This window comes from Trichosurus vulpecula, chromosome 8 (genome assembly GCF_011100635.1).
Source record: "Trichosurus vulpecula isolate mTriVul1 chromosome 8, mTriVul1.pri, whole genome shotgun sequence".
NCBI classification, from domain to species: domain Eukaryota; kingdom Metazoa; phylum Chordata; class Mammalia; order Diprotodontia; family Phalangeridae; genus Trichosurus; species Trichosurus vulpecula.
The window spans coordinates 123,300,552-123,327,890 of NC_050580.1; the positions used below are offsets into that span (position 1 = coordinate 123,300,552).

Below are 27,339 nucleotides of genomic sequence, written 5' to 3' on the forward strand. Positions count from 1 at the left end.
ATGAGAACTAGAGATTATATTTGACTGGCTCTGTGAGCCTTCCCCCATTCTGCTTTAAGTACCCTCTAAGGCTTTCCTCAGAATAGCTGAGCTTCCCAGAGGAACTGAAATTTAACACATCCTCAAGCATAGAACATTTACTGTTCTTCTCTCAGAAGGCAATTACTTGGGACTCTTAAAAGAGGAAAGGGGAAAGGAAGGAAACACGCCAAAGTGGAAAGAGGAAGGGAAGGGAACAAGCATTTATTAAGCACCTACTTTGTGCCAGGCACTGTGCTAAGTCCATTATAAATATCTCATTTGACAGTTAAAATCGACTAAAAGCATGCAGGATTCAGGAAAATAGGCCCCTTGTAAAAGCTCTTTTGTAAAGTGCTTTATATTTTAGTTTTGTTATCATAGATCACTGGAGTCAGTGCTGAGTGACAGAAAGGAACCCATAGTTACCTTTTTATCTCTGGCTTTTTTGAAAAGTTTATATGCTGTAACATTATAACGCTCTTGATTTAATAAGAATAGTTAATTAGCACCCTGTACTTTACTATTTAATTTCTAGCATTTATTTTATTTAATTAGATAGCATCAGTATAATACTTTATTATACTTAAGGCCACTCTATTTATCAGGAATCCAGCTTTCTTGCAATTTATCTGGAACAGTGGTGTCAAACTCAAATAGAAACAGATTCCTTTAGGCCACATACTGGCTTAGAAAACCACAAATGAACATTATCTATGTTCGTATTATATTATTATTTATTTTGTTAAACATTTCTTAATTGCATTTTAATCTGATAGGCCACTTGGCTCCCCACCAGCAAGTTTGACATCTCTGATCTAGAACACAGTGATATGTAAAATATTATCTATTACTTTGTAGCTCCTAATAGAAGACCACACTTGATAAGTATCCATATATGAGAATTAGTGGCAGGGGAGGTCATAACCCATACTCCCTATTCCTTTTCTGTGTGAAAACAGCTGTCCTTTGTTTCCTAATTAAGAGCATTCTGGAATGATTGACTTAGTGATACTTCATAGTATCTTCTCTCTCTCCCTTCAATCCTGTTCTCTAGCTTGGGAGTCTTTACTGCTGCTGCAAATATTTGGGATGTGTTTCTGATGTCTCAAGCTGAAACTTGGAATTTCCCATGCAGTTATTGAACAGTTGTTCAGTGTATGTGAAATAATACCATTAATGCTATATTTAAGCTATGTTATGAGTTAAATAGCCTTGTAGACTGACCTAGAGCTCTAACCACCATTTTAAACGTAATTTTTAAGGGAAAATATATTCAAATTTCTAAAACATTGAGTTACACGTGAACTTTTAGAACACAATCTGTTCTTAAATCAGGCAAATTTGAATTTTGGGACTAGGGGGTCATTTTGACCATGAAGAGGGTAGTTTCAATGGAGTGATGATGGCAGATGGCCATTGGCAAGAGGTTGATGGAGAGAGTAAGTAGTGAGGAAGCAGAGGTATCAAATGTAAACATCTTTTAAAAACATTTCATTGATAATTTTTTAAAAACATTGCTGTCATTACCCAGTGACAGACAGACAGACAGAAACACACACACACACACACACACACACACACACACAAGAACCCTCCAGTCTAATACAAAAGTAGAGTTAAAGAAAAAAATGCATATACCTTTTGATCCAGTAATACCACTAGTAGGTCTGTATCCCAAAGAGATCATAAAAAAGGGAAAAGGACTCACGTGTACAAAAATATTTATTGCAGCTCTTTTTGTGGTGGTGAAGAATTGAAAATTGAAGGGATGCTCATCAGTTGGGAAATGGACAGACAATGTGGTATATGGTATATGAATGTAATAGAATACTATTGTGCTATAAGAAATGATGAGCAGGCGGACTTCAGAAAAACTTGGAAAGACTTACATGAACTGATGCTGAGTGAATGGAGCAGAACCAGGAGAAAATTGTACACAGTAACAGCAACATTGTGTGATGACCAACTTTGATAGACTTAGCTCCTCAGCAATGCAGTGATCTAAGACGATTCCAAAAGACTCATGATGGAAAATGCTATCCATGTCCAGAGAAAGAACTGTGGAATCTGAATGCAGATTGAAGCATTCTGTTTTTACCTTTTTTTTGGCTTTTTCTTTCTTGTGGTTTTTACCTTTTGTTCTGATTCTACTTTCACAACATGATTAATGTGGAAATATGTTTAATATGATTGTACACGTATAGCCTGTATCAGATTGCTTGCCGTCTTGGTGAAGGAAGATGGGAGGGAGAAAAAAAATTTTGAATTCGAAATCTTATAAAAGTAATATTAAAAACTATCCTTATGTATAATTGGAAAGAAAAATGCTATTAATTGGAGGGGGGAATGTTTCTCACATCCGCTCAAAAAGAAAAAGAAAACAAATGTATACACTAACAATGTATAACCATACATGTGTCATTCTGCACCCTTAGTCTACCTCCTCTGTGCTGAAAGGAGCCAAGCAGTCAACAAGCTTACTTAGTATGTCCCAGGCATTGTTTCTGCTGCTTAGAATCCATAGCTCTCATCCAGGAAAACCAACATTCAGCTCAAATACCACCTCCTTCAAGAAGCCTTTTTCCTGTTCTTGCAGTTATTAGTACTATCCTTTCTCTGCCAAATCTCTGCGTAATTTATTTTGTCTATTACCTGCATTTATTTACCTGTGAACGCGTTGTTTTCCTTTAATGGAATGTAAGTTTTTGAGGGCAAAGATAGTCTTACTTTTTTATATTTGTATCCACAGTGCCTAGCACATAGAAGTTTAATAACTGCTTGTGTATTGATTGCTCGTCAGTCCTCTGGAGTGAAGATTGATATAGGCAACTTTTTCAAGACATTTACCAGTAAATAGGAAGGGGGAGAGAAAGGTCAAAGGAAGGACTTCTGATATGGTCGCGAAGGCCTGAGGGATCTGTAGGAGCCATTGGACACAGAGAAATTTAAATACAAATAAAATAAAGTTATAAATGAACAGAGAAGGGCAGAAGAAGCTTTGGATATACTACATGTAGAAATTTGTGTTGCAGTGTAAATAGTTCTAATTGTATGTGTGGTTTTGTGGTTGTCTGAAGTTCAATGCACAATAAATTGTTTTTAACAAATAAACACATAAGAGAAAGCTGATGACTATTGAAACAAGATTCGGAAGGCAGTAAGAGAGCATGGGATCAAGAATATAGGTAGAAATGGGGCAGCTACTATCAGCATAATTGATCATATCAGTAACAAAACTAGCAGAAACCATATGATTATCTCAATAGATGCAGAAAAAGCTTTTGACAAAATATAACACCCATTCCTATTAAAAGCACTAGAAAGCATAGGAATAAATGAAGTCTTCCTTAAAATTATAAATCGCATCTACCTAAAACCATCAGTAAGCATTATATGTAATGGGGATAAGCTAGATGCATTCCCAATAAGATCCGGGGTGAAACAAGGATGTCCATTATCACCCCTGTTATTCAGTTTGGTATTAGAAACATTAGCTTTAGCATTAAGAGAAGAAAGAGAAATTGAAGAAATTAGAATAGGCAAAGAAGAAACTAAATTATCACTTTTTGCTGATGATATGATTTACTTAGAGAATCAAGTAAAAACCTACTTGAAATAATAAAAAATTTTAGTAAAGTTGCAGGCTATAAAATAAACCCACACAAATTCTTGGTATTCCTATACATTACCAACAAAGCCCAATAGCAAGAGATAGAAAGAGAAATTCCATTTGAAATTCCTGTAGAGACTACAAAATATTTGGGAGTCTACCTGCCAAGATAAACCCAGGGCCTATATGAACACAATTATGAAACACTTCTCACACAAATAAAGTCAGATCTAAATAAATGAAATAACATCAGTTGCTCATGGTTAGGCTGAGCTAATGTAATAAAAATGACAATTTTACCTAAATTAGTTTACTTATTCAGTGCCATACCAATTGAACTACCAAAAAATTATTTTACAGAGCTGGATAAAATAATGACAAAATTCATCTGGAAGAACAAAAGGTGCAGACTATCAAGGGAATTAATGAAAAGAAATGTTAGGGAAGGAGGCCTAGCCATACCAGATATCTAACTGTACTATAAAGCAGCAGTCATCAAAATTATCTGGTACTGGCTAAGAAACAGAGTGGTGGATCAGTAGAATAGGTTAGGTACAGAAGATGCAGTAGTCAAGGACTATAGCAATCTACTCTTTGATAAACCCAAAGAATCCAGCTTCTGGGCTAAGAATTCACTATTCCACAAAAACTGCTGGGAAAATTGGAAAATGGTATGGCAGAAACTGGATATAGACCAATATCTTATATCATACACCAAAATAAAGTCAAAATGGGTTCATGATCTAGAAATAAAGGCTGATACTATAAGCAATTTGGGAGAGCATGGAATAGTTTACCTATCAGATTTATGGGAAAGGGAAGAATTCATGACCTAACAAGAGATAGAGAGCTTTACAAAATGCAAAATGGATAATTTTGATTATGTTAAATTGAGAAGTTTTTGTATAAACAAAGCCAATGCAACAAAGATTAGGAGGGAAGCAGAAAATGGGGAGAAAATCTTTACAATCTCTGATAAAGTCTCTGATAAAGGCCTCATATCTAAAACATACAGGGAACTGAGCCAAGTTTATAGGAATAAAAGCCATTCCCCAATTGAGAAATGGTCAAAGGATATGAACAGGATATGAACAGAGGAAGAAATTAAAGATATCTATAGGCATAAAAAAATGCTCTAAATCAGGGCAGCTAGGTGGTGCAGTGAGTAAAGCACTGGCCCTGGAGTCAGGAGGACCTGAGTTCAAATCCAGCCTCAGACACTTGACACATGTACTAGCTGTGTGACCTTGGTCAAGTTACTTAACCCCAGTTGTCCAGCCAAAAAAAAAAGCTCTAAATCACTATTGATTAGAAAAATGCAAATCAAAACAACTCTTAGGTACCACATCTCTCCTGTCAGATTGACTAACATGATAAAACAGGAAAATGATAAATGCCGGAGAGGATGTGGGAAAATTAGAACATTAATACATTGTTGGTGGAGTTGTAAACAGATCCAGCCATTCTGGAGAGTAATTTGGAACTATACCACTCCTAGGGCTATATCCCAAAGAGATCACACAAGTGGGAAAGGGACCTGTATGTACAAAAATATTTATAGCAGCCCTTTTTGTGGTAGCAAAAAATTGGAAATCAAGGGGATGCCCATCAATTGGGGAATGGCTAAACAAGTTGTGGTATATGAATGTAATGGAATACTATTGTGCTATAAGAAATGGGGAAGATAGGGACTTCATAATAACCTGGAAAGAACTACATGATATGATACTGAGTGAGAGGAGCAGAACCAGGAAAACATTGTACACAACCATAGTCATATTGCTTCTGTGATGACTAACTTTGATAGACTTGGCTCTTCTCAGCAATACAAGGCTCAAAGACAGCTCCAAAGGACTCATGATGGAAAAAGCTAGCTATATCCAGAGAAAGAACTGTGGAATCTGAATGCAGACTGAGGCAAACTATCTGCTGTCCTTTTTTTTTTTTCCCCTCTTCTTGTTTGGTTTTGTTTCTTCTCTCTCATGATTCATTCTATTGGTCATAATTCTTCTTTGAAACTTGACTGTTGTGTAAATAAGTTTAATGCGAAGGTATATATAGAATCTATATCAGACTGCATGCCGTCTTGGGGGAGAGGGGAGGAAGGCGAGGGAAGGGAAGAAAATTTGAAACTCAAGAACATGTAGAACTGAGTGTTGTAAACTAAAAATAAAAAATCTAATTAAAAAAAAAGAAATGGGGCAGCTAGGTAGCACAGTGGATAGAACAGGAGTCAGGAGGACCTGAGTTCGAATGTGGCCTCAGACACTTGACATTTACTAGCTGTGTGACCCTGGCAAGTCACTTAGCCCTGATTGTCATGCCAAAAATATATGTGTGTGTGTGTGTGTGTGTGTGTGTGTGTGTGTGTATGTATATGTAGAAATATACTCTCCTTTGTGAGGAGTATGTATATATCTTGGTATTTGTGTCCAGAGAGGGAGGGAGTTAATGGTAATGATGATAAATTTTGAAGACTAGATGTACCTCAAAAGAAGAGAAGTCATTGAGAGATGGTGGTACTTACATGGTGTAGAAGCAGCAATGGAGAGTAGTGACTATGCTCAGTCCTCCTCCTGACCAAAGGCCCAAGTAGGCATTACAGCTCTTAGATCAAGTTGAGTGGGAATGGGGGAGATGCTCATCTGAGGTATGGGAAGACCTCAAAATCCTATCTGCATGCCTACATTACTGCTGACCTCAAGCATCCCATGTGAAAGGCATGGACCTCCAGGCCCTGTGGCAGCACAATATAGACATACCCAGAGAGGAATGATCTGTCATCCAGAGGCTCTGGTCTCTGGCACAGCAGTGAGTCCTGATCCTTGACACCTCTAATTCCTAAGAGCCTGAGGAAAAGGTGGAAGATTGAGGAGGGTACAGAAGTAGAAGAAGACAAGTTCCAGGAAGGTGTAGGTGACATCCCCTTGGGGAGAATGGCTTGGGGCCAAATGCTAGGGCCAAGGGAGTAGATGCAGCCACTTAGTCATTTTATGTGATTGTTTCAGGGAGCAAGGCATGGGAGATGGCCTGTATAAATTCTTGGAGAGGGTTGAGTTTAGTTGAATCATAAATTTAATGCAGATTACAACTCCTTTACACAGTGTATTTTGTGGGGTGGGTGTGGGGTGTGTGTGTGTGTGTGTGTGTGTGTGTGTGAGAGAGAGAGAGAGAGAGAGAGCCTGTAAATCTGCCATAGAGAATCTATCCAGCATATCGACTTGCATTATATGACTGGTTCACCTCTTTTTCTGATTACATCATGTCCTGGTGTTCCATGATATATAGCCATATAACATGACCAGGAGAATATTGGTCATAAAGATAGACATTTGCTGCAGCAAGTAGCCAGGACCATTGAAAGTATTACCTAGTTATCCAAATGTTATCCAGCTTCGTTTCTTCTTTATTAGTTCTGGGCCCATTTTGTTGTCTGCCTACAGCACGTGGCCGAACATAGATGTACACATGTATACATACATATGTACCTGCATGCCCACATACATGCACACATACACAGCAACAAACATGCACATGTATGTATGTGTGTTTTATATATACATTTATATTTTATGTATGCCACACACACATCCAGTGGTAGGTGGTGCAGTAGATAGAGCACTGTGCCTCAAGTCAGGAAGACTTGAGTTCAAATGCAGCTTCAAGACACTACTAGCTGTGTAATCCTGGACAGGTCACTTAACTGTTCTCTGCCTCAGTTTCCTCATCTGTAAAATGATGAAATGATAACATTTACCTCCCAGAGTTGTTGTAAAGATAAAGTGAAATATTGAAAATATTTGTGAAGCGCTTTGCAAACCTTAAGGCGTTATATAAATGCTAGCTATTATTATTATTTACACATATATGTATATATGAGGTTACAGATTAGAATCCTGTGTGATCTTAACATATGCTTAGATGACTCTTGTTTGAGGAGAGCCTTTGCTCTTAATATTTTGTTCTACTGATTCAAATGGTTTTCCCCCTCAAATCAACAAACAATAGATATAATGAGACCTTATGTTTGCAGACTTCTGAGTCAATTGTATGATACTGAAGATGGCCACTGTAGAAGAGGGTCTTCCAAAGCCTGCTTCATCCTTTATCATGTTTTCATTTAGAACGTTTTTTCATATGACTATAGATAGCTTTAATATCTTCACCTGAAAGCTGTGTGTTCATATCCTTTGACTATGGATCTTTGGAGAATGACTTATATTCTTATAAATTTTTTGACTCAGTTCTCTACATATATGAGAAATGAGGCCTTTATCAGGTACGCTTTCTATAAAAATTGTTTCCCAGCTTTCTGTTTTCCTTCTAATCTTGCTTGCATTGGTTTTGTTTGTGTAAAACCTTTTAAATTTAATATAATAGAAATTTTCCATTTTACAGTTTGTAATGCACTCTATCTCTTGTTTGGTCATAAATTCCTCTCTTCTCCATAGATCTGACAGGTAAACCATCCTTTGCTCTCCTAATTTGCTTTATCATGTTTTCTTTAAAGCTCTCCTTTCTTTCATGCATAGACCATTCTCATAAAGATTCATACAACTGAGAGAAGACATTGTAGAGATCTTCAAGTCCAGTTTCACTTTATAGATAAAGAAAACTGAGTTTCTGAATCATTTTTTGGCTTAAATTTTGGCCATCTTTTCCATTCTCAAGAGTCCCTCTTTGGGGATATCTTAAATTGATCCATGAATGCTTCTAAAATTGTGAAGCCTCTCCAGCATGACTTTGTTCTCTGTATTTGGTTAGGTTCAGTTGCTCAATAATACTTCAGTAATACTTGATATGTGAGTAGCATTTTATAGTTTTCAAAGCACTTTCGCATACCTTATCTCATTTAGTTCTCAGAACAGCACAGTGAGGCAATAATTATCTCCATTTTATAGAAGAAGAAACTGCACCTGAGAGAGATTGGTTGATTGACCTGCCCAAGATCTTTCTACTACACCATGCTAAGTTACTGTCTAGCAGTTCCTGCTTTGAAGCTGCCTGAGGTTATCTTCTTAGAATGTGTCTGTTCTCTCAAACCGGACTGTAAGTTCTTTGGTACCATTTGGAAACACCTTATTCCTTTTTTTTGTTATTTCCCATAGGGACTATCATATAAAAGGTATTATGGAAATGGTGTTTTATTAATGTCACCTATCAGAGCCCAAACTGGGTATTTCTGGACCTTCTAAGCATTTGCTTAGCAAGTTTTTCCCATGTAGGACAAAGTATGTAACTGTTAGAATGGGCAAGTGGCTTTATTCTGAGTTGGCAGCTTGGAGTTGGAATGTTCTCCACTTTTGGTGTGAAAAACAGAGCAAGATTCCACTGATATGTCTTGAAAAGTAGATGGGCTATGAAATCATATTGCTAAGCTTGGCTCCCAAAAATACACCTCCCTCTCATCACCCCACCCTGCTTTTTTGTAAAGGTGGGGGACTGCAGATGTGGCATACTGTATATAATAACGTATTTTTAAAATATATTGCTTAATTTTACTGAACTGGTTTTTTTCCTCTTTCTTATATGGAATGGCTCTCTTGAGGGTATGTTGGTGGGAAGGTAAACTTTGAATAATGTAGGTGATATAAAAATAAAGGCTATCAATAAATAGTTATTTTGAAGGAAAAAAAAGAAAAAAATAGTTTGGGAAGAATTTGGTTTCTCATCCCTGCCATGAATTTTGTCAGGGTTTGTAGAAGTAAGGAAGTGACTTTATTTTGCCTGAACCACTTTCTTTTAGTAGCTAGATCTTTTATACAGAACTAATATGAAGTTACTTCTCAACCATGGTCAGTTTGATTCTTTATCTTGTTAGGTGAAAGGAGGAATGTGGCTTTGTTCTGTTACCAGACTTAATGATAAATCTATATAAGTTCGGCCTTGCATACAATTAGGTGTCTCTAGTAGATGTGGCTTAAAATGAGGTTAGTTGAGCCTATGTCCTGAGCAGTCGGCAGTCAGCGGCTCAGTCTGTTGCCTTCACTTGCTGTCACCATACTGGCCACTGTTCTCCACTGCTACTCTGCGTTGGTGGAGGTACTGCTGCTGAAGCCGGGGACTGCAGCCCCCTCCTCCTGGTTGTCCTCCGCCTCTCCCACTGCCACCCTGTCTAGTCAGTTCACTGCTATTCTCATGGGTCCCATGAGGCAGATGAGGAGTTTGACGCTCGCCGGGTGACGTACTTCAGCAAACCGGATCTTGATATCTGGGAATTACGAAAAGGAATGTGTACATTGGTTGGCTGTCACCTGGTTCCAGAACCCAAAATCATTGATGCTGCTTTGAAGGCATGCAGATGGTTAGATGATTTTGCTAGAGCAGTTCGCATTCTAGAGGTTGTAAAGGACAAAGCAGGACCTCATAATGAAACCTACCCATATGTTATCCAAGAACTTAGACCAACTTTAGATGAATTGAGAATTTCTACTCCAGAGGAATGGGGCCTGGACAAAGCTTAAACTCTTGTGGATGGGCTTCCTAAGGATTTATTGGTAATGCTGCTTGATTATGCACATTTACCTGGAGATGCTGTTGATAAAATATTATTTGAACATGTCTTCTTTATTGAGTCCCAGTTTGTATGATATTTACTTGGACCTTAATAAAAGGGAAACAGTTTGAACTTTTAAAAAAATGAGGTTAGCCATTGTGATTTGCTTGAGACCCAGTGGAAACTCATCCTGTCCTCAGTTGAGAAATATATGACCTCAGGATTAGGAGTTAGGATTGGAGTCCTTAACCATTGACTGTAGCTCAGCTCATTGTCTCCTCACTCTCAGTTTGCAGGAAAGCCCCTGCTTTTTCTTGGAGGTCCCCAGCTCAGACCTAGGAGGTCTAATTCTTCATATCTTTGACTCTCCTTTTTAGGTTCATTACATCCTGCAAGAGGTGGTGATGGGTGGTATGGTACTAGAAACGAACATGAATGAAATTGTGGCCCAGATTGAAGCTCAAAACAAATTGGAGAAATCAGAGGTGAGTAAGTCCTTGGGATTCCATTCCAACAGGGCTGGGTGTGTTTTTGTTAGAGAAGGACAGCCAGCAGAGGAGATATATAGATTTGTTACTTCATGTTGCCTTCCTACAGCTGTCCTTTTCTTCTTCCATGGGGATAGGCGGGGTAGAGTAGGAAAAGCACCAGATGAGGAAGGAGAAGCCCTGGATTGGAGTCTTGGCTCAGTCAGGATCACAGAGTCTCAGAGTTGGAAAGGAATTGAGAGTCTGTCCAGTTCAACTTGTACTTGAAGAATTCCTTACACATCACAGCCCTGACGGTAGAAATCCAGTGTCTGCTTGAAAACATCCAGTGATGGGACATGCTAAGACTATCTCTTGAGGTGATCCACTCCATTTGGGAATGGTTTGAATTATTCGTTTGTTTTTTTTTCCCTTTGTCAAATCTGTCTCTCTGCAGCTTCCATCCCTCCCTCCTAGTTTTGTGCTCTGAGCTTAAGCACACATTCTTCTCCATAATAGCCCTTTGTATGCTTGAGGATAATCATCAGGTGTCCCTGAAGTGCTCTCTTCCTTACCCTTGGAGGGTGTGGTGTGGAATCCTTCCTGCCTCCTGGAGATGTGCAAGTTTTTCAGTTGCCTTCCTAAGATGTGGCATACAGGATTAAATATAACACTCCCAGGGTGGTCTGACTGATTCAGGTGGGACTGTTGTCTCCCTTCTTCTCCACTGTCCCCTCTTAAAGCAGTTGAAGACTGCATTAGTTTTGTGTTGCTACTGAGCGTGCAATTCAACGAAACATCTTTTTCATAGGAATTGTTTCATCACAGTTTCCACATCCTAGACTAGTGAAGCTGTTTTTTTGAACTGAGTTTAGGACTTTGTGTATATCTCTATTATTAGATTATTTTAAAATGTAAACTATTTTTCTAATCAAAAAAACAATTCACATGTACATAGTACTTTAAGATCTGCTAAGTGCTTTATATACAGTATCTCACTTGATCCGTACAACTCTGTGAGGGAGGTACTGTTATTATCCCCATTTTACAGATGAGAAGTCTCGAGCTCAGAAAGATTGTAACTGGCCCAGGCTTTACAGCTAGTAAGTGGTTTTATCATAATTCAAGCCCAGATCTTTCTAATTCCAAATCTAATACTTTATCCATTACACTACATTGGTTCTGCCTGATATTTTGAATCTTCATTCTAGACTGTTAAGATCTTTTTGGATTCCAGTTGTCATCCATTATATTAAATATTCTTCCCAGTTTTGTGTCATCTGCAGATTTTATAAGCATATTATTTATGCTTTCCTTCACAGAATTATATGTTGTCAGAGTTGGGAGGGACTTAGATACCATCTAATCCAACTCACACTCGATCAAGAATCTCCTCTATGTTGTTATCACATCCGAAAAAGGCTTGCTTCTTTTTATATAACTTTTTATAGTCCTCTCTCTTCTCCCTCTGTATTAGGTAAGACAAAGGGGTTATTGGAGGGAGAAGGGTCACCTCTCCAGCAATCCTCAGTGCTTTTTCTTTTTGAGGGGACCTAAACCCTGGGGCAGAACCTGAGGAGACAGAAAATTGACTGTTTGGAGGTGATTGCATTTTTTTAATCAGGTAAAATTTATTCCCTGTATTGTTAGCTTGGGAACTTGCATGGATACTTGCTGCATAAAGGCAAGATACCTTTTCTGTAAAGAAGTAACTACAAGCTGAATCCTTATGCTCCTAGGGAAATCATGAGTGAAAGCACAAATCAAATAGAAATTTTAGTGAGAAGCTTCCAATTTGAAATTTATCCTTGTAAGCCCAGAACTTTACATTTGGGTTATGGATTACATATATAATCAAATTAGCTATTCAAATCAGTAATAAAATATTTTACAGTACAGCCATGGACAAATTCCTGTGGCATCCCACCATAGACCTCCCTCCATCTTGACAGGACTCCATTCACAACTATCCTTTGAATCCAGTTATGCAGCCACTACCAAATTCACTTAATTGTCATCTAGCCTGCATCTCTCTTGTCTAGAAAGATAGGATGTGAGGTTATCAAAGGTTTTGCTAAAATTATTTCCCTCTATATTTATATATATATATAATATATATATAAAATAATATATATTATTTTCCCTCTATTTGCCTTGTCAAAAAAGGAAGTGAGGTTAATTTTGTATGACCTGTTCTTGGTGAAGCCATGATGACTCTTAATAATCATCACTTCCCTATCTCAATGTTTGCAAATTTTCCTTTTGCTATATCATTATGTTGTCAATCTGATTTTATCGGTTTGTGTACTACTTTCATAGATGCAGATTATAATCCCTCTATCAATTAAATAGACCATCTTCAAGAATCTCTGTGGCTGAAAAATGAATCCCCTTGCAGCCAGATTGCTGATTAGCCTCTCTAAACCTAGCAAGGCTGATCCCTGGAAGGAACCTACATGTAGTCCATCACTGGGACCTATAGTTCAAGTTTTTCCAGCTCTGTAGTTCCTGCTAGAGCTTATGCCTTGTTGGCGTAACCTTCAAGAACCCAACTTCCATCTTCACCATAATGCATTAAAGTAAGTCTTTATACAATTTGACAGGAATTGAAGTCAATCTCAAGGCCTATAATTGGAAGCACTGTCTTTTTCTCTTCTTTGGAAACTGTGACCATAGAAAGCTACTATGGTGACAGGGAAGCAAAACACAAACTCAGAAGAGGACAACAGTATCAAAGTGCCTACATGTGAAGCCTCAAGGGAGAATATGAATTGGTCTCAAGCCCAAAAAGTCCTCTTGGAAGAGCTCAAAAAGGATTTTAAAAATCAAGACAGAAGAAAAATTGGGAAAAGAAATGAGAATTATGAAGGAGAATTATAAAAAAAAGAATCAACAGCTTGGAAAAGGAAGCACAAAAATTGACTGAAGAAAACAACTCCTTAAAAAATAGGATTGGCCAAATGGGAAAAAAAATCCACTGAAGAAAACAACCCCTTGAAAAATAGAATTAGCCAAATGGAAAAGGAGATACAAAAGCTGAGGAAAATAATTCATTAAAAATTAGGGGTAAATGGAAGCTAATGACTCTGAGATATCAAGAATCAGTCAAACAAATCAAAAGGATGTAAAATAGAAGAAAATGTAAAATATCTCATTGGAAAAACAACTGACCTGGAAAATTGATCCAGGAGAAATAATTTAAGAATTATTGAACTACCCGAAGGCCATTACATTAGGAAAAAAAAAAAGAGCCTGGAGACTATCTTCAAAGAAATTATCAAGGAAAACTGCCCTGATATCCTAGAACCAGAGGGTAAAACAGTCATTGAAAGAATTCACCGATCCGTCTCCTGGAAGAGATCCCAAAACGAAAACTTCAAGGAATATTGTAGCCAAATTCCAGAATTATCAGGTCAAGGAGAAAATACTGCAAGCAACCAGAAAGAATAAATTCAAATATTAAGGAGCCACAGTTAGGATTATGCAGGACTTAGCAGCTTCTACATTAAAGGATCAGAGGGCTTAGAATATGATATTCTAGAAGGCAGAGGAACTTGGATTACAATCAAGAATCAACTGCCCAGCAAAATTAAGCATAACCGTTCAGGGGAAAAGAAGGACATTAAATGAAATAGGACTTTCAAACTTCCCTGATGAAAAGACCAGACCTGAACAGAAAATTTGATCTTCAAATACAAGACTCAAGCATAAAAAAGTGAACAGGAAAGGAAAAAAAAACATTCAGTAAGATTAAACTGTTTACATACATGGCAAGATGATACTTGTGACTCTTGAGAACTGTGTCTCTATTAGGGCAGTTAGAAGTTAAGAAAAATGATGAGGGAAATGGTTTCAGAAAAACCTGGGAAGACTTATTATCAACTGATGCAACTGGAAGTGAGCAGAACCAGGAGAACACTGCATACAATAATAGCAATAGTTTAATGATGACCAGCTGTGAAAGACTTAGCTACTCTGATCAAGACAATGATCCATGACAAAGGACTCATGATGAAAAATGCCATCTACCTTCAGAGAAAGAACTGATGAACTCTGAGTACAAATTGAAGCATATTGTTTTCACTTCTTTTCTTTTGACTTTTTTTGAGGGGGGGCAACATGAACATATGTCTAATGTGGAAATGTGTTTTACATGGCTACATATGGGTACATTGCCTTTTCAATGGGTAGGAGAGGAGTTAGAAGGAGAGAATTTGGAACTCAAAAAAATATTTGGAGAGAAGATTACTCCTCAAGACAAAAAAAATTAAAAAATTTCATCCCCACCCTCTGCTCATTTTGAAAAAGCTTCTTTACAACATTCCCATTCTTTTCCTTATTGAATATAAACTTCTTGAGAGCTCAGATGATTCCATTTGTGTGTGTATGTGTGTGTGTCCTCAGCACCTGGTCCTATGCCTGCTATATAGGAAGTACTTAATAAATGCTTGTTAATTGTTTGCTTTTATATTCTTTTTCATTTGTTAGCCCTTGCTTCCATCCATCTATATTTTAATAATCAATAACTATAAGTTCTCTATTCATTCACATCAATCTCTTTAGGTAACTCCCTCTTTTTCTTCCTTGTCAATATTGTTTGCTTTGCCTTCAGAATTTAATCCTAAGAATATTGTATCTCTTTTGGGTCAGCTTTCCATGTAGAATTTTTTGGCCATTAGATCTTATTTTCAGAAGTCACCTTTCAATATATCTGTGGTACATGTCAAACCCATCTTCCCTCTCCTTTTCTATCATAGATCTCAATATGAAATGGTAACTTCCCATTAAGGTTCTCATTTCTACTTTAGCAACCAGTTCCTTCATATTTTTCAGAGTCAGATCCAGAATAGCAGTTTCATTTGTTACTTTCTCTACTTTTTGAACAACGAAATTCTCATTAAGACAAGACAGGAATTATCAGCTGCTTTGCTTTTGGAACAGGTTTCCAGCAAATATGTGGGTATCTGAAGTCCCCCATTACTGTTATATCATGTCTCCATGCTGGGTCTGTGATCTGTTTCCTAAATTCCTTGTCCATTTTCTCCTGGCTAGGTGGTCCTATCACAATATAGCTCCATTTCTTCTATTAAAGGATCATTCTTGCTAACATTATTTCCTTTTCTAATCTGGATTTCCTTATATGAAAATATGTTTATAATTTCTAGTGTCACTCTGCACCTCTTTCATGTGTCCTGTTCCTTTTAAATAAGGTATACATTATTGGATGTCATCACTATATTCCAGTCATCAGTCTTATCCTGCCAATTCTCAGTGATTCCTATCACTGAGAGGCCCAAATTGGCCCCTTTCATTAAGCTGACTGGCTAATTTTATTAGCCATACCATGTACATAGTAATGTAGACATCTGGGGCAATTTCCTAGCTTTCTGACAAAGATTTATTTGCAAAATCATTTAGTCTCCTGTAGCAACAATGTGGCTAGCAGCTGCTGTAGGGTATAAGACCCACAACAACCAGCACACAGAAGGGCTGCTAGCACATGTTCTTTTGATCTGCTTTACTAAGGAAAGTAACTTTTAGGGTTTAACAATCTCACTTTAATTAAACATACAAATATAACTCTCTTAGTTCAGGAGGAAAAGCCAGCACCCTGAACTTCAGAACAAATACAAATAGAAATTACTAATCACAATTCATGGTTACCAAAGAACCAGTGAGTGTGGGTTAACAAAGCCAGGGGGCAGTTACATCAGCTTGCCCAGAGTCTCAGCACTCCTTCCATGAGTGAGCCCCATCTCAGGGACCTAGGGCACTCCATTACCTCAGTGCTGAGAAGCACTGAAACAAAGAACAGTGAAAAATCCCATTTTGCGGGACATTATATTTGAAAGGCTAGACTCATCAAAAGTACTTAATTACCTCAGTATTCTAAAAGAGAAGGCAACAAAAAGTCCTGCCCTGATTACCATTACATTGTCTTAGTCCTGAGAAACACTCCCAAGACAAAAAGATCCCGCTTTATCTGCCCCATTAAAGGCACTTAAGAGAAAAACAGCAAAAAGCCCCACCCTAATTACCACTACATCTCCCTGAGCCTCAGTTTCCTAATTTGTAAAATGGATAACTTAGTTATCTTCCTCATAAAATTTTTATGAGGCTTTATGGGGTATAATGTAAACAAAGCACTGTGTAATCATAAAGGAATATAAACATGGATAGTAGTTGTTCCAGTTAAGCTGGAATTTGTTGTTGTTCAGTTGTTCATACATGTCCATGTGTCTGGCTCTTCATGGCCCTGTGGACTATAGCACACCAATACTGTCCTTGGGGTTTTCTTGACAAAGATACTGGAGTGGTTTGTCATTTCCTTCTCCAGTGGATTGAGACCAACAGAGGTTAAGAGATTTGTCCATCTAGGAAGTGTCTGAGGCCAAATTTAAACTCAGATCTTCCTGACTCCAAGCCTGCTGAGTCATCTAGCTGCCTCTCAAGCTACTTACACCATTGGCCAAACCTGAAAAGCAGACAGGTAGGAATGAAATTGGAAATGGTAGGCTTTTCGTGCTTGTCGTATGGGTGGGAAAGCCAATGAGTATGTCAAGGAAAGTAGCCAGCCCCCAATTGTTGGGGTTTTAGTCCATGCTTTGGTTACTTGTGTAACTATTCCAAGCCACAGACCTTCTAGAGGAGCCCTGGATCAACTCAGATTCCAGTGAAATTTTCTGGTTTGTATGTCTTCTGCCTTTAATGGAGCATGCACGTAGGGTTAAAACAATTCCATTTCTGGGAAAAGTATCCTCCCTCTGGATGGGCAAATGAACAAGCATCTATTAAGTGATAATTGTGCACATCGTTGTCCTAAGTGCTGAGGATGGAAATGGAGAGGTAAGAGAATTGTTGATCTCCAGAGCTGGGGCACACATAGTAGGCTTCAGCTGCAGGTCCATTGAGAGGCCCAGTGTTCTTTGGGGTGCAGTGGTAAGGCAGATGTTAATGCTTTTTTTTTTCAGTGCCATGTTCATTGATAAAACAATAATTATTTCTGATGTTGAGGTATTTGACCATCCTAAGGCCTTTGGTGGTGAGAACTTTTCTGGGTCTTTAGTAGCTGTAGATTCTAAAAAGGCAGGAGGACCATTGACAACTCCATAGTAGGGACTAGAGGCAGAGTGAATTGTCTGGAGAACAATTGGGCTTATCTCTACCACTATTCAATGGTAGTTGGCATTGGTTCTTTTGGGATGGTGAGATTTTTCCAATGGGGTTGCACCCTTGAATAATTGTTGTGAAGCTAGGCTGGAAGCAGGACTGGTGGCTTGAAGGGAGCTGGTTTTTTATTCCTGGGGCTGTTGAGTACAGTGTCATGGGTTGCTTCCACTGAGAACTAAAGGAAGATGTGGTCAGGGTTAGGGCAGTGGTTTAATCTGCCTGGCACATGTTGCCTCCTGGGTACTTTGCTACTTTAGCTGCCTTGCTAGGTGATACTGAAAAATCAGAGTTGCTTCTTTGTAAGAAGCTAGATTTGGGTTAATGGTAATATTTGACTCTAACACACTAAATGTCCCCTCAAATTCTCCCAGTTTCCTGAAGCAATTAAATTACTGTATTTGGCTGAGCTACAAGAAATTCTGTCTTCCATGAAGCCTGAAACTTTGTGATATGGAAATCTTTCTAGACTACTGCCATAGTGGCAGTTGTGGTTTCTTTAAGAGTATTGGCTAACAGGCTGCTAGAAATAGCGAATGAATCAGGATCAAGTGGTTTTATAGCTGATGGAAAAATAGACTTGCTGGGTGAGGATAGGCTCTATGTTAACATACAGGAAATGGATCATTAGAAAAAGGAAATCTTGAGAAACATTCCTGACAACCAGCCTCTCTCCCTGTCCTCCTAATCTCCCATCCCCCCTCCCTCAGGCCTATTCTAGATAATGGGGATTTTTTGGCTACCAGCTGCCTTCATCTGCTTTTCATTACAAGTCTTGCCAGTTGTACTGCACTTTGGGGCTCTCCAACTTCACGTGCGTGTCATTGGTTCCCACATTATATCCATGTGAAGTTTCCAAAAGCCAACTCTTTCCTGTCTCTTGCAATCCCATTGGCAAATGACTGAAAATAAAGCAATACAGTTTCATTTCCCTTCCAAAAAAGGTTTCTCTGTGACTGTTGGTTTTCTATAAAAGTCTAGTTGCTAAGCTATCTGGCCTAGAAGAAAGTGTGTGATCTTTTTCCAAATGTAATAACACATCTGCATGGCCTTAAGGCATGGAGAAACCATATCAAATAAAGTATAGAATTTAGTTCTCTACATTGGGCTTTGAGACTATTACATGAATAATTGCTTGTTATACTTGAAGAATGAGATGGAGAAAATCAGAACTGGGAAGTACCATGGTGCTATGGGTAGTTTTGGATTTAAAATCAAAAGACTTGCGTTTGAATCTTGACTTTGGTACTTAATACTCATGTGACTTAGGCCAATTTAGCCTCTCTGCTCCTCAGTTTCATCATCAATCCTTGGATCATAATTTGTTTAGCGTTAACCATAAGCATTCATTTGTCTTCTGTTTTTTAGCATTAAACAGTAACTCAAGAGCCTATGATGATGCAGTCGTTTGTCTCATGTTTGTATCTCTTTTGTCCCATTAGGGTGGCCTTTCAGCAGCCCCTGCTCGGGCTGTATCTGCAGTGAAGAACATTAATCTCCCTGAGATCCCTCGGAACATCAATATTGGGGATATCAACATCAAAGTTCCCAACCTCTCTCAGTTTGTCTGAGGACTTGAAGTAGCATCAGTTGGATCAAACAAAACTGAATCTCTTTGAAAACCCAAGGCCAGGCTGATCATGGATCTCAGCAAAATTTGAGTCTTAGCAGCATTAAGACCTGAGGCCTGGTCTCTTTTTGTTTGGGCAGACTCGTGGGTGTGGGATTAGGGAAAAGTCAATATCATATCACAATCTCTGTACACATGTCCAACGTGAAGTTCTTCATTGCCTGCAGGTACAACATTCATGTGGGCGATGCATATCCCACTTAAGTAAATCAGCTAGCTTCTCAAATCTCTTGCCCCATTTTTTTCCGCATGCTGAATCTCCCTGAGGGTAGTGGTTGTTTGAGTTAGTCCTCACAGATTCTAGGGGCGCAGATATCTAGAGGGTCATTATTCTCAGTGCCAGAAGATTCTTGTGGTTATTACATCTTTCTGCTAGGTGCCAAGGATTGGCTCTTTAGATTCAGGTTCAGGAAAGCTGGCTTTCTTCTGAAGTTTATCAGAAAATGATAGGTGTGGGGGACTGATTTTCATAGAAGTCTGAATCACCTGCTGGCTTGATTAAGGTGATTGTAGCCAATATTCTTCCATATAACCATGCCTTTTTATATAGCAAATAACATTTCTTCCCCCAAGAAAATATCTTCTTTTCTGTCAAGAATCCAAGATCTGGGTTTTTTGGGTTTTTTTTTTGGTGTTTTATGAAAAGTCCATAGTGAGAAACATGACAGCAGCTGCTTATCCATGGATTGACAATGGATCTACAAACACCCAAATTCTCAGCAGATGATAAATCTAGTAAGCTCCCTACCTAAGGAATGGCCCTGGCTGATGGAGTATTTTAAGAGCTGGGAGACTTACTTTTGTAGCAATTGATGTGAGATATTTGGATTATTTTAGGCTTATAGTTCTATTGTGGTCTTTTCTGAGGAATCTTCCCTTGGCTTACCTTCAGTTGGGAGTTCTAAGTTCAGGACTGAATGTTGCTTTTACCTCTTCTATATGATAAACCCACTATAGTTTCCATTTGAAGACTAGGACAGGGACTGGTAGGAGTAAAGGAGCCGTGGGGGTGGGGCTCAAGGTGAGAAGTGGAGATGCTCAAGGACTGCAGTGAGGAGTGTCAGCTGAATCTCTGGTTGAGGATAATGAGTTTAATGAGGCCCTTCCTGAATTTCAAGACAGGATGTGTCCCTTTCCTCTCCTCCATGACTTGCATATCTTTTTTTATGGTAAATTTATAGGTAAACTGCTCATAGTAATATTCAGATTCCTGTCCTCCCCACCTGCCTTTCCACTGGACCTGATCAGAGACTGCAAAGCAGTTATTTCAACAGTACACTGTGTTACCTGTATGGTCAAATGCTTCTTTTGATTGTAATAAGAAATCTTTCAACCTAAGGGGAACCTCTGTTTTGTACAAAACTGTGTGCTGTCCTCTTCTCTTCTGGGGGAACTGAGCTGTTATTTTGTTTCTTAAACTTCATGGGAAGGTAAGTTTACTTGACTCATAGGACCATGGTTGAAGAATGTTTTTGTCCATATTTGAATTGTGCAACTCATGACTCTTGGTCTTTTCACCCTACCACATATTTTTTTGAAAGAAAATCACTGTCATTTCACATTACTTTCCCCAACCTCTCCCCAGAACTGTCCCTGGTAATAAATAGATATAATTGTGCAAAACAAATCAATACATTTGCTGTCTGAAAAAAGTGTGCTTTATTCCATGCCTACAGTTTGCCACCTCTTTGCCAGTATGCCTACCTGGAGCAAACCTTGACTCCAGATCTGAAAATAACCTAGGTTCCTGTAGAGCAGGTTATCTCTGAAAACAGTCTTGGACTTAGTCCTCCTCAGAGGACAAATTGAAATTAACAGAGACATTTGCTTTGCTGGGTGCTGCTAATATATAGATTTAAAGCTAAAAAGGACTTTAGATGCCATCTGGTTCAATCTCCTTGATGAGGTTTGCGGTTGAGGGGTGCTGGAGACCCCAAAATACCGACATGTCAGGTCCTGCTGAATGAATTCAATTCAAGCCTTCTCAGCTGAAGAAAAACAAAGTTTATTAAAGATTCCCCTTATTGGCTAGACTCAGGGAGCCCAAGCATTTGTGACGCTAATGCCAACGGGCTAGATTAATCTGAGCTGAGCTAGATTGAATCTGAGCGCCTCCAGGCAGGCAAGATGGAACTTGTATACAGAAAGATTGTGGGATCTGGGGTGATGGGAGGAAGGGTTTAGGGTGGACTGGGGTGACATCAGACTCCAGGGTGGGAAATAGCTGAAGGCTATGTGGAGATGACTGACAATAGAGGGCTAGGGTAACAGAGCCAGGGTATAGATATTTTGATTGGGATCAAGGGTGGGAAACAGCGAGAAGGCCGTCCATAGGTAACCAGAGGATGCGAGGCTAGGCTAGGCTATTTGGGCCAGAAAAAGCTACATCAAGTGGGAAGATTCAGGGTGGGGTTCAAGGGGGTTCCCACAGTCTAAACCCCATCACCCTCATTTCACAATTGAAGAAACCGAAGCCCCCAAGAAAATACAAGTAGTGATGTCAGAGTCAGGATTGATTGAACTCAGTTCATCTGACTTGGACTGGAAAATGCTCTTCCCACTGTGGACATATAGGAATAATACAAAAAAAGCCCAAACTAATATTTTTAAATCATCTCTCTTATCTGTCAGATAATATAGCAAATCTGCTGGATATAAAGGCAGGTGACACCTTTTGGCATACATTATGTCACAGGGAAATTTCTTGGTGTCATATCTATTTTAAGTAATAAATTTTAAAATGTAAGTGGCAATATTGAGTGATGTGAATTTTGATAGAGATTAAACAATGCAAGGTAGGAATCAAGTGTCATTTGGTTGAGGGTGAGGGTGGAGAAGTGGGTAAGGATAGCTAGAGGTCAGTAGTTGGTTTGTTCACCCAAGCCATGTGAAGTCTTAGTTTATGCGCCACATTTGTGGCAGGGCATCCTGGGACATATGTATGTTCAGTCATGCAATGAAGCTCAATATTTATATAATAGCTCAATGAAGCTCAACTAACTGTTCTGTCATTTGGATGCTGGGTGTCATTTGGTAAACATTATTATCTTTAATCCTTTTTAGTCTAGGGCTTTGTACTTGGTAAATGCATCATGTACTTAAATTCTCAGTATTCCACCAAAGTAGGTCATCCATTTGAATAATCTTTTTTAGGTATATGCAGAGTTAACTTTTAAGTATCAGAGATAAACTGTTATTCCAGTAGTTAAGAATATGAACTCTTTTGGTTGCAAATTAGCGTAAGGCTTGGGAATTAATGAATGAAAAGGAGGAAAAAACATTCATTAAGTGTTTACTATGTGCTAGGCTTTGTGCTAAGCATGGAGAATACAAAGGTCCTGTCAACAGCTTACATTTTAACATTGGAAGACCGCTCAAGTAGGGGGGTGTTTTGGGCAGGGAAGTCAAAAGGAATCATAGGGAATTGATTGATATGTTCTTTCTGGGAATACTAATGTTGATTTGATTACTGTTTTGAGAGCTGGGCTTGCAAAGGGGGTATAGATGCATCAGCATGGCATGAAGGTGGCTAGGAAGTGACATGCTGGGTCTGAGCTTTATAATTTGAATGTCTTCAATCAAAAGTGCGTAGTCTTAAGGTGGAAGCTGGAATGTAAGAACCTGGCACCTTAGAGGTGACTAAGATTCTTTGGACCTTCATTTATGCTGATTCATTTTTGTTAAACTGTAGACAAAGATTTAGTCATGAATTTTCTGCAGTTGCTACAATTTGGAGATAACAAAAAGAACATTGAACATCAGATGACTGTTTTTGCGTAACAGGTATATCAGGGTTTTCCTGTAAGTCATAACATACTATACAGAATCTCAAACTGCCATCAGTTATGTGATCTGATGTACACGGTGAAGAACTGCTTATATCAAAACCACCAGGAACTTGGAGTAAAGATAACAGATTTGGAAACTGATTTGGTGCCTATCAAAAGGTGAATAGCTAAACAAGTTATGGCCCATGAATGTGATGGAATACTGTTATGCTATAAGAAATAATCAAGCATTGGTTTCAGAAAAACTGGGGAAGACTTGTATGAACTGATGCAAAGTGAAGTGAATGGAACCAGGAAAACAGTAAACTACAATACAATAAATACAATAACAATATTGTAAAAACAAACAACTTTAAAGACTTAGTAACTTTGATTAACACAATAACTAGCCACAATCCCAGAGGACTCATGATGAAACATGCTGCCACCTCCAGAGAATCAAAGTGCAAGTGCAGATCTCTCTCTCTCCCTTCCCCCTTTGCTCCCTCCCTCCCCCCTCTCATAATTAAATTTAGGGGAAAAAAAGAAAGGCTTTCTTAACTATCATTAAATTTGATTTAATGAAAAATTTTGTCAAGGTAATCAAATAATATAGGTTTTCTTTACTTGAACAATGTATTTCCAGGAATCAGGCTAAAATCAAAGAGGGGATATTAGTGAGTCCTCAAGGCAAATGATGAAAGATGAACATTTTGAAGAAGAATTGTATGAAGTTAGAGAAGCTGCATAAAATTGTTTATATGAGCCGCAACCAAACAATTACTGAAAAGTTGTCAAAGATATTTCCAAAGCCTGTAAAGTTAGGTGATACAACGTATCTCTCAAGATCTGTTTTTTAGATTCACACTTGAACTTCTTGGGAAAACTAGGTATCCCCAGTGATTGGCATGAAGAACTCTTCCAATAAGATAATCCCCAATGGAAAAGCAAAGTCAGGAAAGTGGAAAACAAGTATGCCTACCGGCTAATGTTGACTCTAAAGTGGGATTTGCCGCAGACCAAATTCAATAGGAAATCAATACCTTCATTTTAGAGAAGTTAAACAAATGTAATTTTTGGTAATAAAAAATGATTTCCAAAAATGTAAAACTAATTCTCACAGAGGTGGCAAACAATAATAATAGCTAACAGCTACATGGCACTTACTATATACCAGGCAGTGTGTTGTGCTTTAAAAAATATTTCATCTGATCCTGACAACAATCCTGAGAAGTAGATGCTGTTATTCTCATTTTACAGATCAGCAAACAAGAAAACAGGGGTTAAGTGACTTATCCAGGGTTGCAGGACTAGGAAGTATCTGAGGTCAAATTTGAGCTCAGGTCTTCCTGATTCTAAGCCCAGCACTCTGCATTGTTCCTCTTAGCTAAACTTATAATAGTAATATATAGATAGATTACTCAGATGAAATAATGAAGATCCACATAGAATTTCGGTGCATTCTAGTACATTAGGAAACCAGTGCATTCCCTGGTATATGAGGTAGCTGTTTGTTTTTTGTCGATGGTGGTTTTTATTTCCTTTTAATCGGAACAATAAAATTGAAAGTTTCCACCCAGGCACTTTATTCGGACATCTGATATTCCTTGTTATCTTCTAGTCCCCATCCCATTCCAAAGGTTCTAGATTCTTCCCCACCCCTCCCCAGTGTTTCTTAACTCCTGGTGAACTCTTGTCTCAGATAACCTTAGAACTCAGGTGGAAAATTTTACAGCTGTCAGAGAGTCATGGTTATTAGTGGCATGATTATCTAACTGAAACCAGATAGCAAACAGCTATTTGCAAGGCACCTTTGTATAGCTGCAACAGAGGATAAAAGTGGTACTTTCAGGGTTATGCTGTCTCCCACCCTCAGCCCTCACCTCCAAGCAGGAATTTCCCTGGGTGGCCTCACAGTAAGCCACACCTTTTTGTATGTTACCTACTGCTACTACCTGAGGATTGCATAGGGGTGGAGAAGTACCCAGCTTTTTCTTCTAAGATTCAGTCTTGACTCCCTTTTACTTCTGCTGGGTCCTTGTCTATGCTACCCGTTGCACATTGTAGTATAGCGCATACAATTATTTTTAAGTACCTATTTAAAATATTTGAACTATTGTTGTAAATGTGAGGAAATCTCAAGGTTCAAGCTCTATAGAGATTTGTGTAAATCTATAAAGTCTATAGAGATTTATGTAAATCCGATACAGTTCAATGTTACTTAGCTTGAGTAGATCTGAAGCACATTTAAAGCATTAATATCACCTAGGCCAAGGGTGGGAACCTGTGGCCTTCTGAATCCTTAAGGGTGACCTTTTGACTGAATTCAAATTTTAAAGAACAAATCCTTAGGTGTGGCCGTTTGACAGAATCCAAATGTTCTGTAAAATTTGGATTCTGTCAAAAGACCGCACTTAGGAATTTAGAAGACCGCATGTGGCCTTAGGGCCTCAGGTTCCCCACCACTGTTCTAGGCTCTTCCTGCTTCACTCCCCTTACAACAGGCTTTCACTAATCTTGCTTTGGGAGCAAACATTCCACCTAAGTCACACCCCCAGGCCCATGGTGACCAATACTGCTCACAGGTGGTGCCCTTCCCTCTCTCCCATGGGGTAGGTGAAGTGGTGTGCTGGAGCTGGAGGTACTGCCTGAGTGAGCAGATTGTTGAAATTTCGATTATCTTTCTGTTTGCCATCCCTGCCACAGTTCCCTCATGTTCCTGGGGATGTTTAAATTTTGCCTTTGTACCCTTGATGACTACTAGCATAGTGCTTGGCACGTAGTAGGTACTTTAAAAATACTTGTTGTTTAAGATATCTACAAGACACCTTATTCAAGATGTCCAATAGTCAGTTGGATTTGTGAGGATGAAGATGAGGAGAAAAACTGGATAAATAGATCTGGAAATCAGCATAGAGATGATTGAATCCATGAGAACTGATGAGACCACCAAATGAAATAATATATAACCCTAACCCTAACCCTAACCCTAAATGCGCTCTAACCCTAACCCTAACTCTAACCCTAACCCTAACCCAGGGCGAGAAGGCCATAGGCCTCCAGGTTGAGAAGGCAACTGAGACATAATGGCAAAGTCCAGAGAGTAAGAACATTAAAGGGATGAACTTTTTAATAAGGACTCCTTTTTAAAAGTCAAAACATTTTCACCTCCACATACTAGCTATACTATTCATATGTGGTGATTCATTAAATATGGAATGATAAGAAGCAAGTATGAACTCAGAAATGCTTTTGAGTAGAGTCCTTTGTTCATCACAGTAGCATCTATGTATTTTTTTTCGGGGGGGTGTAGTGACAAATGCGTGCAAAAGACTACATCCAGTCTACAAAATAAAATGCTTGGTGGGTTTAAGGATTTGTAGGACTTCTGTAATAACTATATGGTCCTCGGGGAGCTAAGGCCCGCAGACTGAGAACCAATAGTAGAGATGAAACTTTGATGTCCCTTACAACTCTGAGATTTGACCTTGAATTGGTGCTATATTTTTCCTGGTTTCTTTATGAAACAGAATTTCCTGAATTTCAACAGCTATTTGTCCTATAGAGATGAAGTCTTTGCATCTTTTTTCTCGAATGAATTCAACTCAAGCCTTCTCACAGCCAAAGAAAAACAAAGTTTATTAAAGGGTCACCATATTTTGTTGTCCTAAATCTCACCCTTTGTGTTTTCACAAGCGGGTTGGAATCTGAGCCCCTTCATGGAGGCAAGATGAAACTTATATACACAAAGATTGTGGGAGGGACCTAGGGTGGTCCTGGGGTGATGGGAGGAGGGGTTTAGGGAAGGGTCCTAAGGAGGAGTCTAAGGAGGAGCTTGATGAGACTGGAGTGAGGTCAGACTCCAGGAACCAAGAGAATGGGATTAAGGGTGGAAAGTAGCTGAAGGCTACCTGGAGATAACCGACAATGTAGGCTAGTTTACTGGTAACAGATTTGGGCATCTTTGATAGGATCAAGGGTGGAAACTAGCCAGACAATGGAGGGCTAGGCTAAGTTAAGAGTAACCTAGCCTAGAGATTTGGGCCTAGCCATAATGGAAGGCTTATGGCCTTAGGCAAAAGCCTCATCAAGTGGGAAGATTCAAGAGGAGTTCAAGGGGGCTCCCATAGTCTAAACCCCAACAGGTAGGGGCCAAAATTAAAATAGGCTAAACTTCTTTG

General features: G+C 38.8%; 1 protein-coding gene across 1 annotated transcript in view; it reads left to right on the forward strand.

The window, feature by feature from the left end:
- Positions 1-21,026, forward strand: part of LOC118828594 (AP-3 complex subunit sigma-2) — a 47,595-nt gene extending 26,569 nt beyond the window's left edge. Inside the window, exons 5-6 of the mRNA XM_036735313.1 lie at positions 10,505-10,612; positions 19,204-21,026. Of these exons, the coding sequence (XP_036591208.1) occupies positions 10,505-10,612; positions 19,204-19,332 (237 nt within the window). The 3' untranslated portion in view covers positions 19,333-21,026. The remainder of the gene's footprint in view (positions 1-10,504; positions 10,613-19,203) is intronic.
- Positions 21,027-27,339: the final 6,313 nt, after the last annotated feature.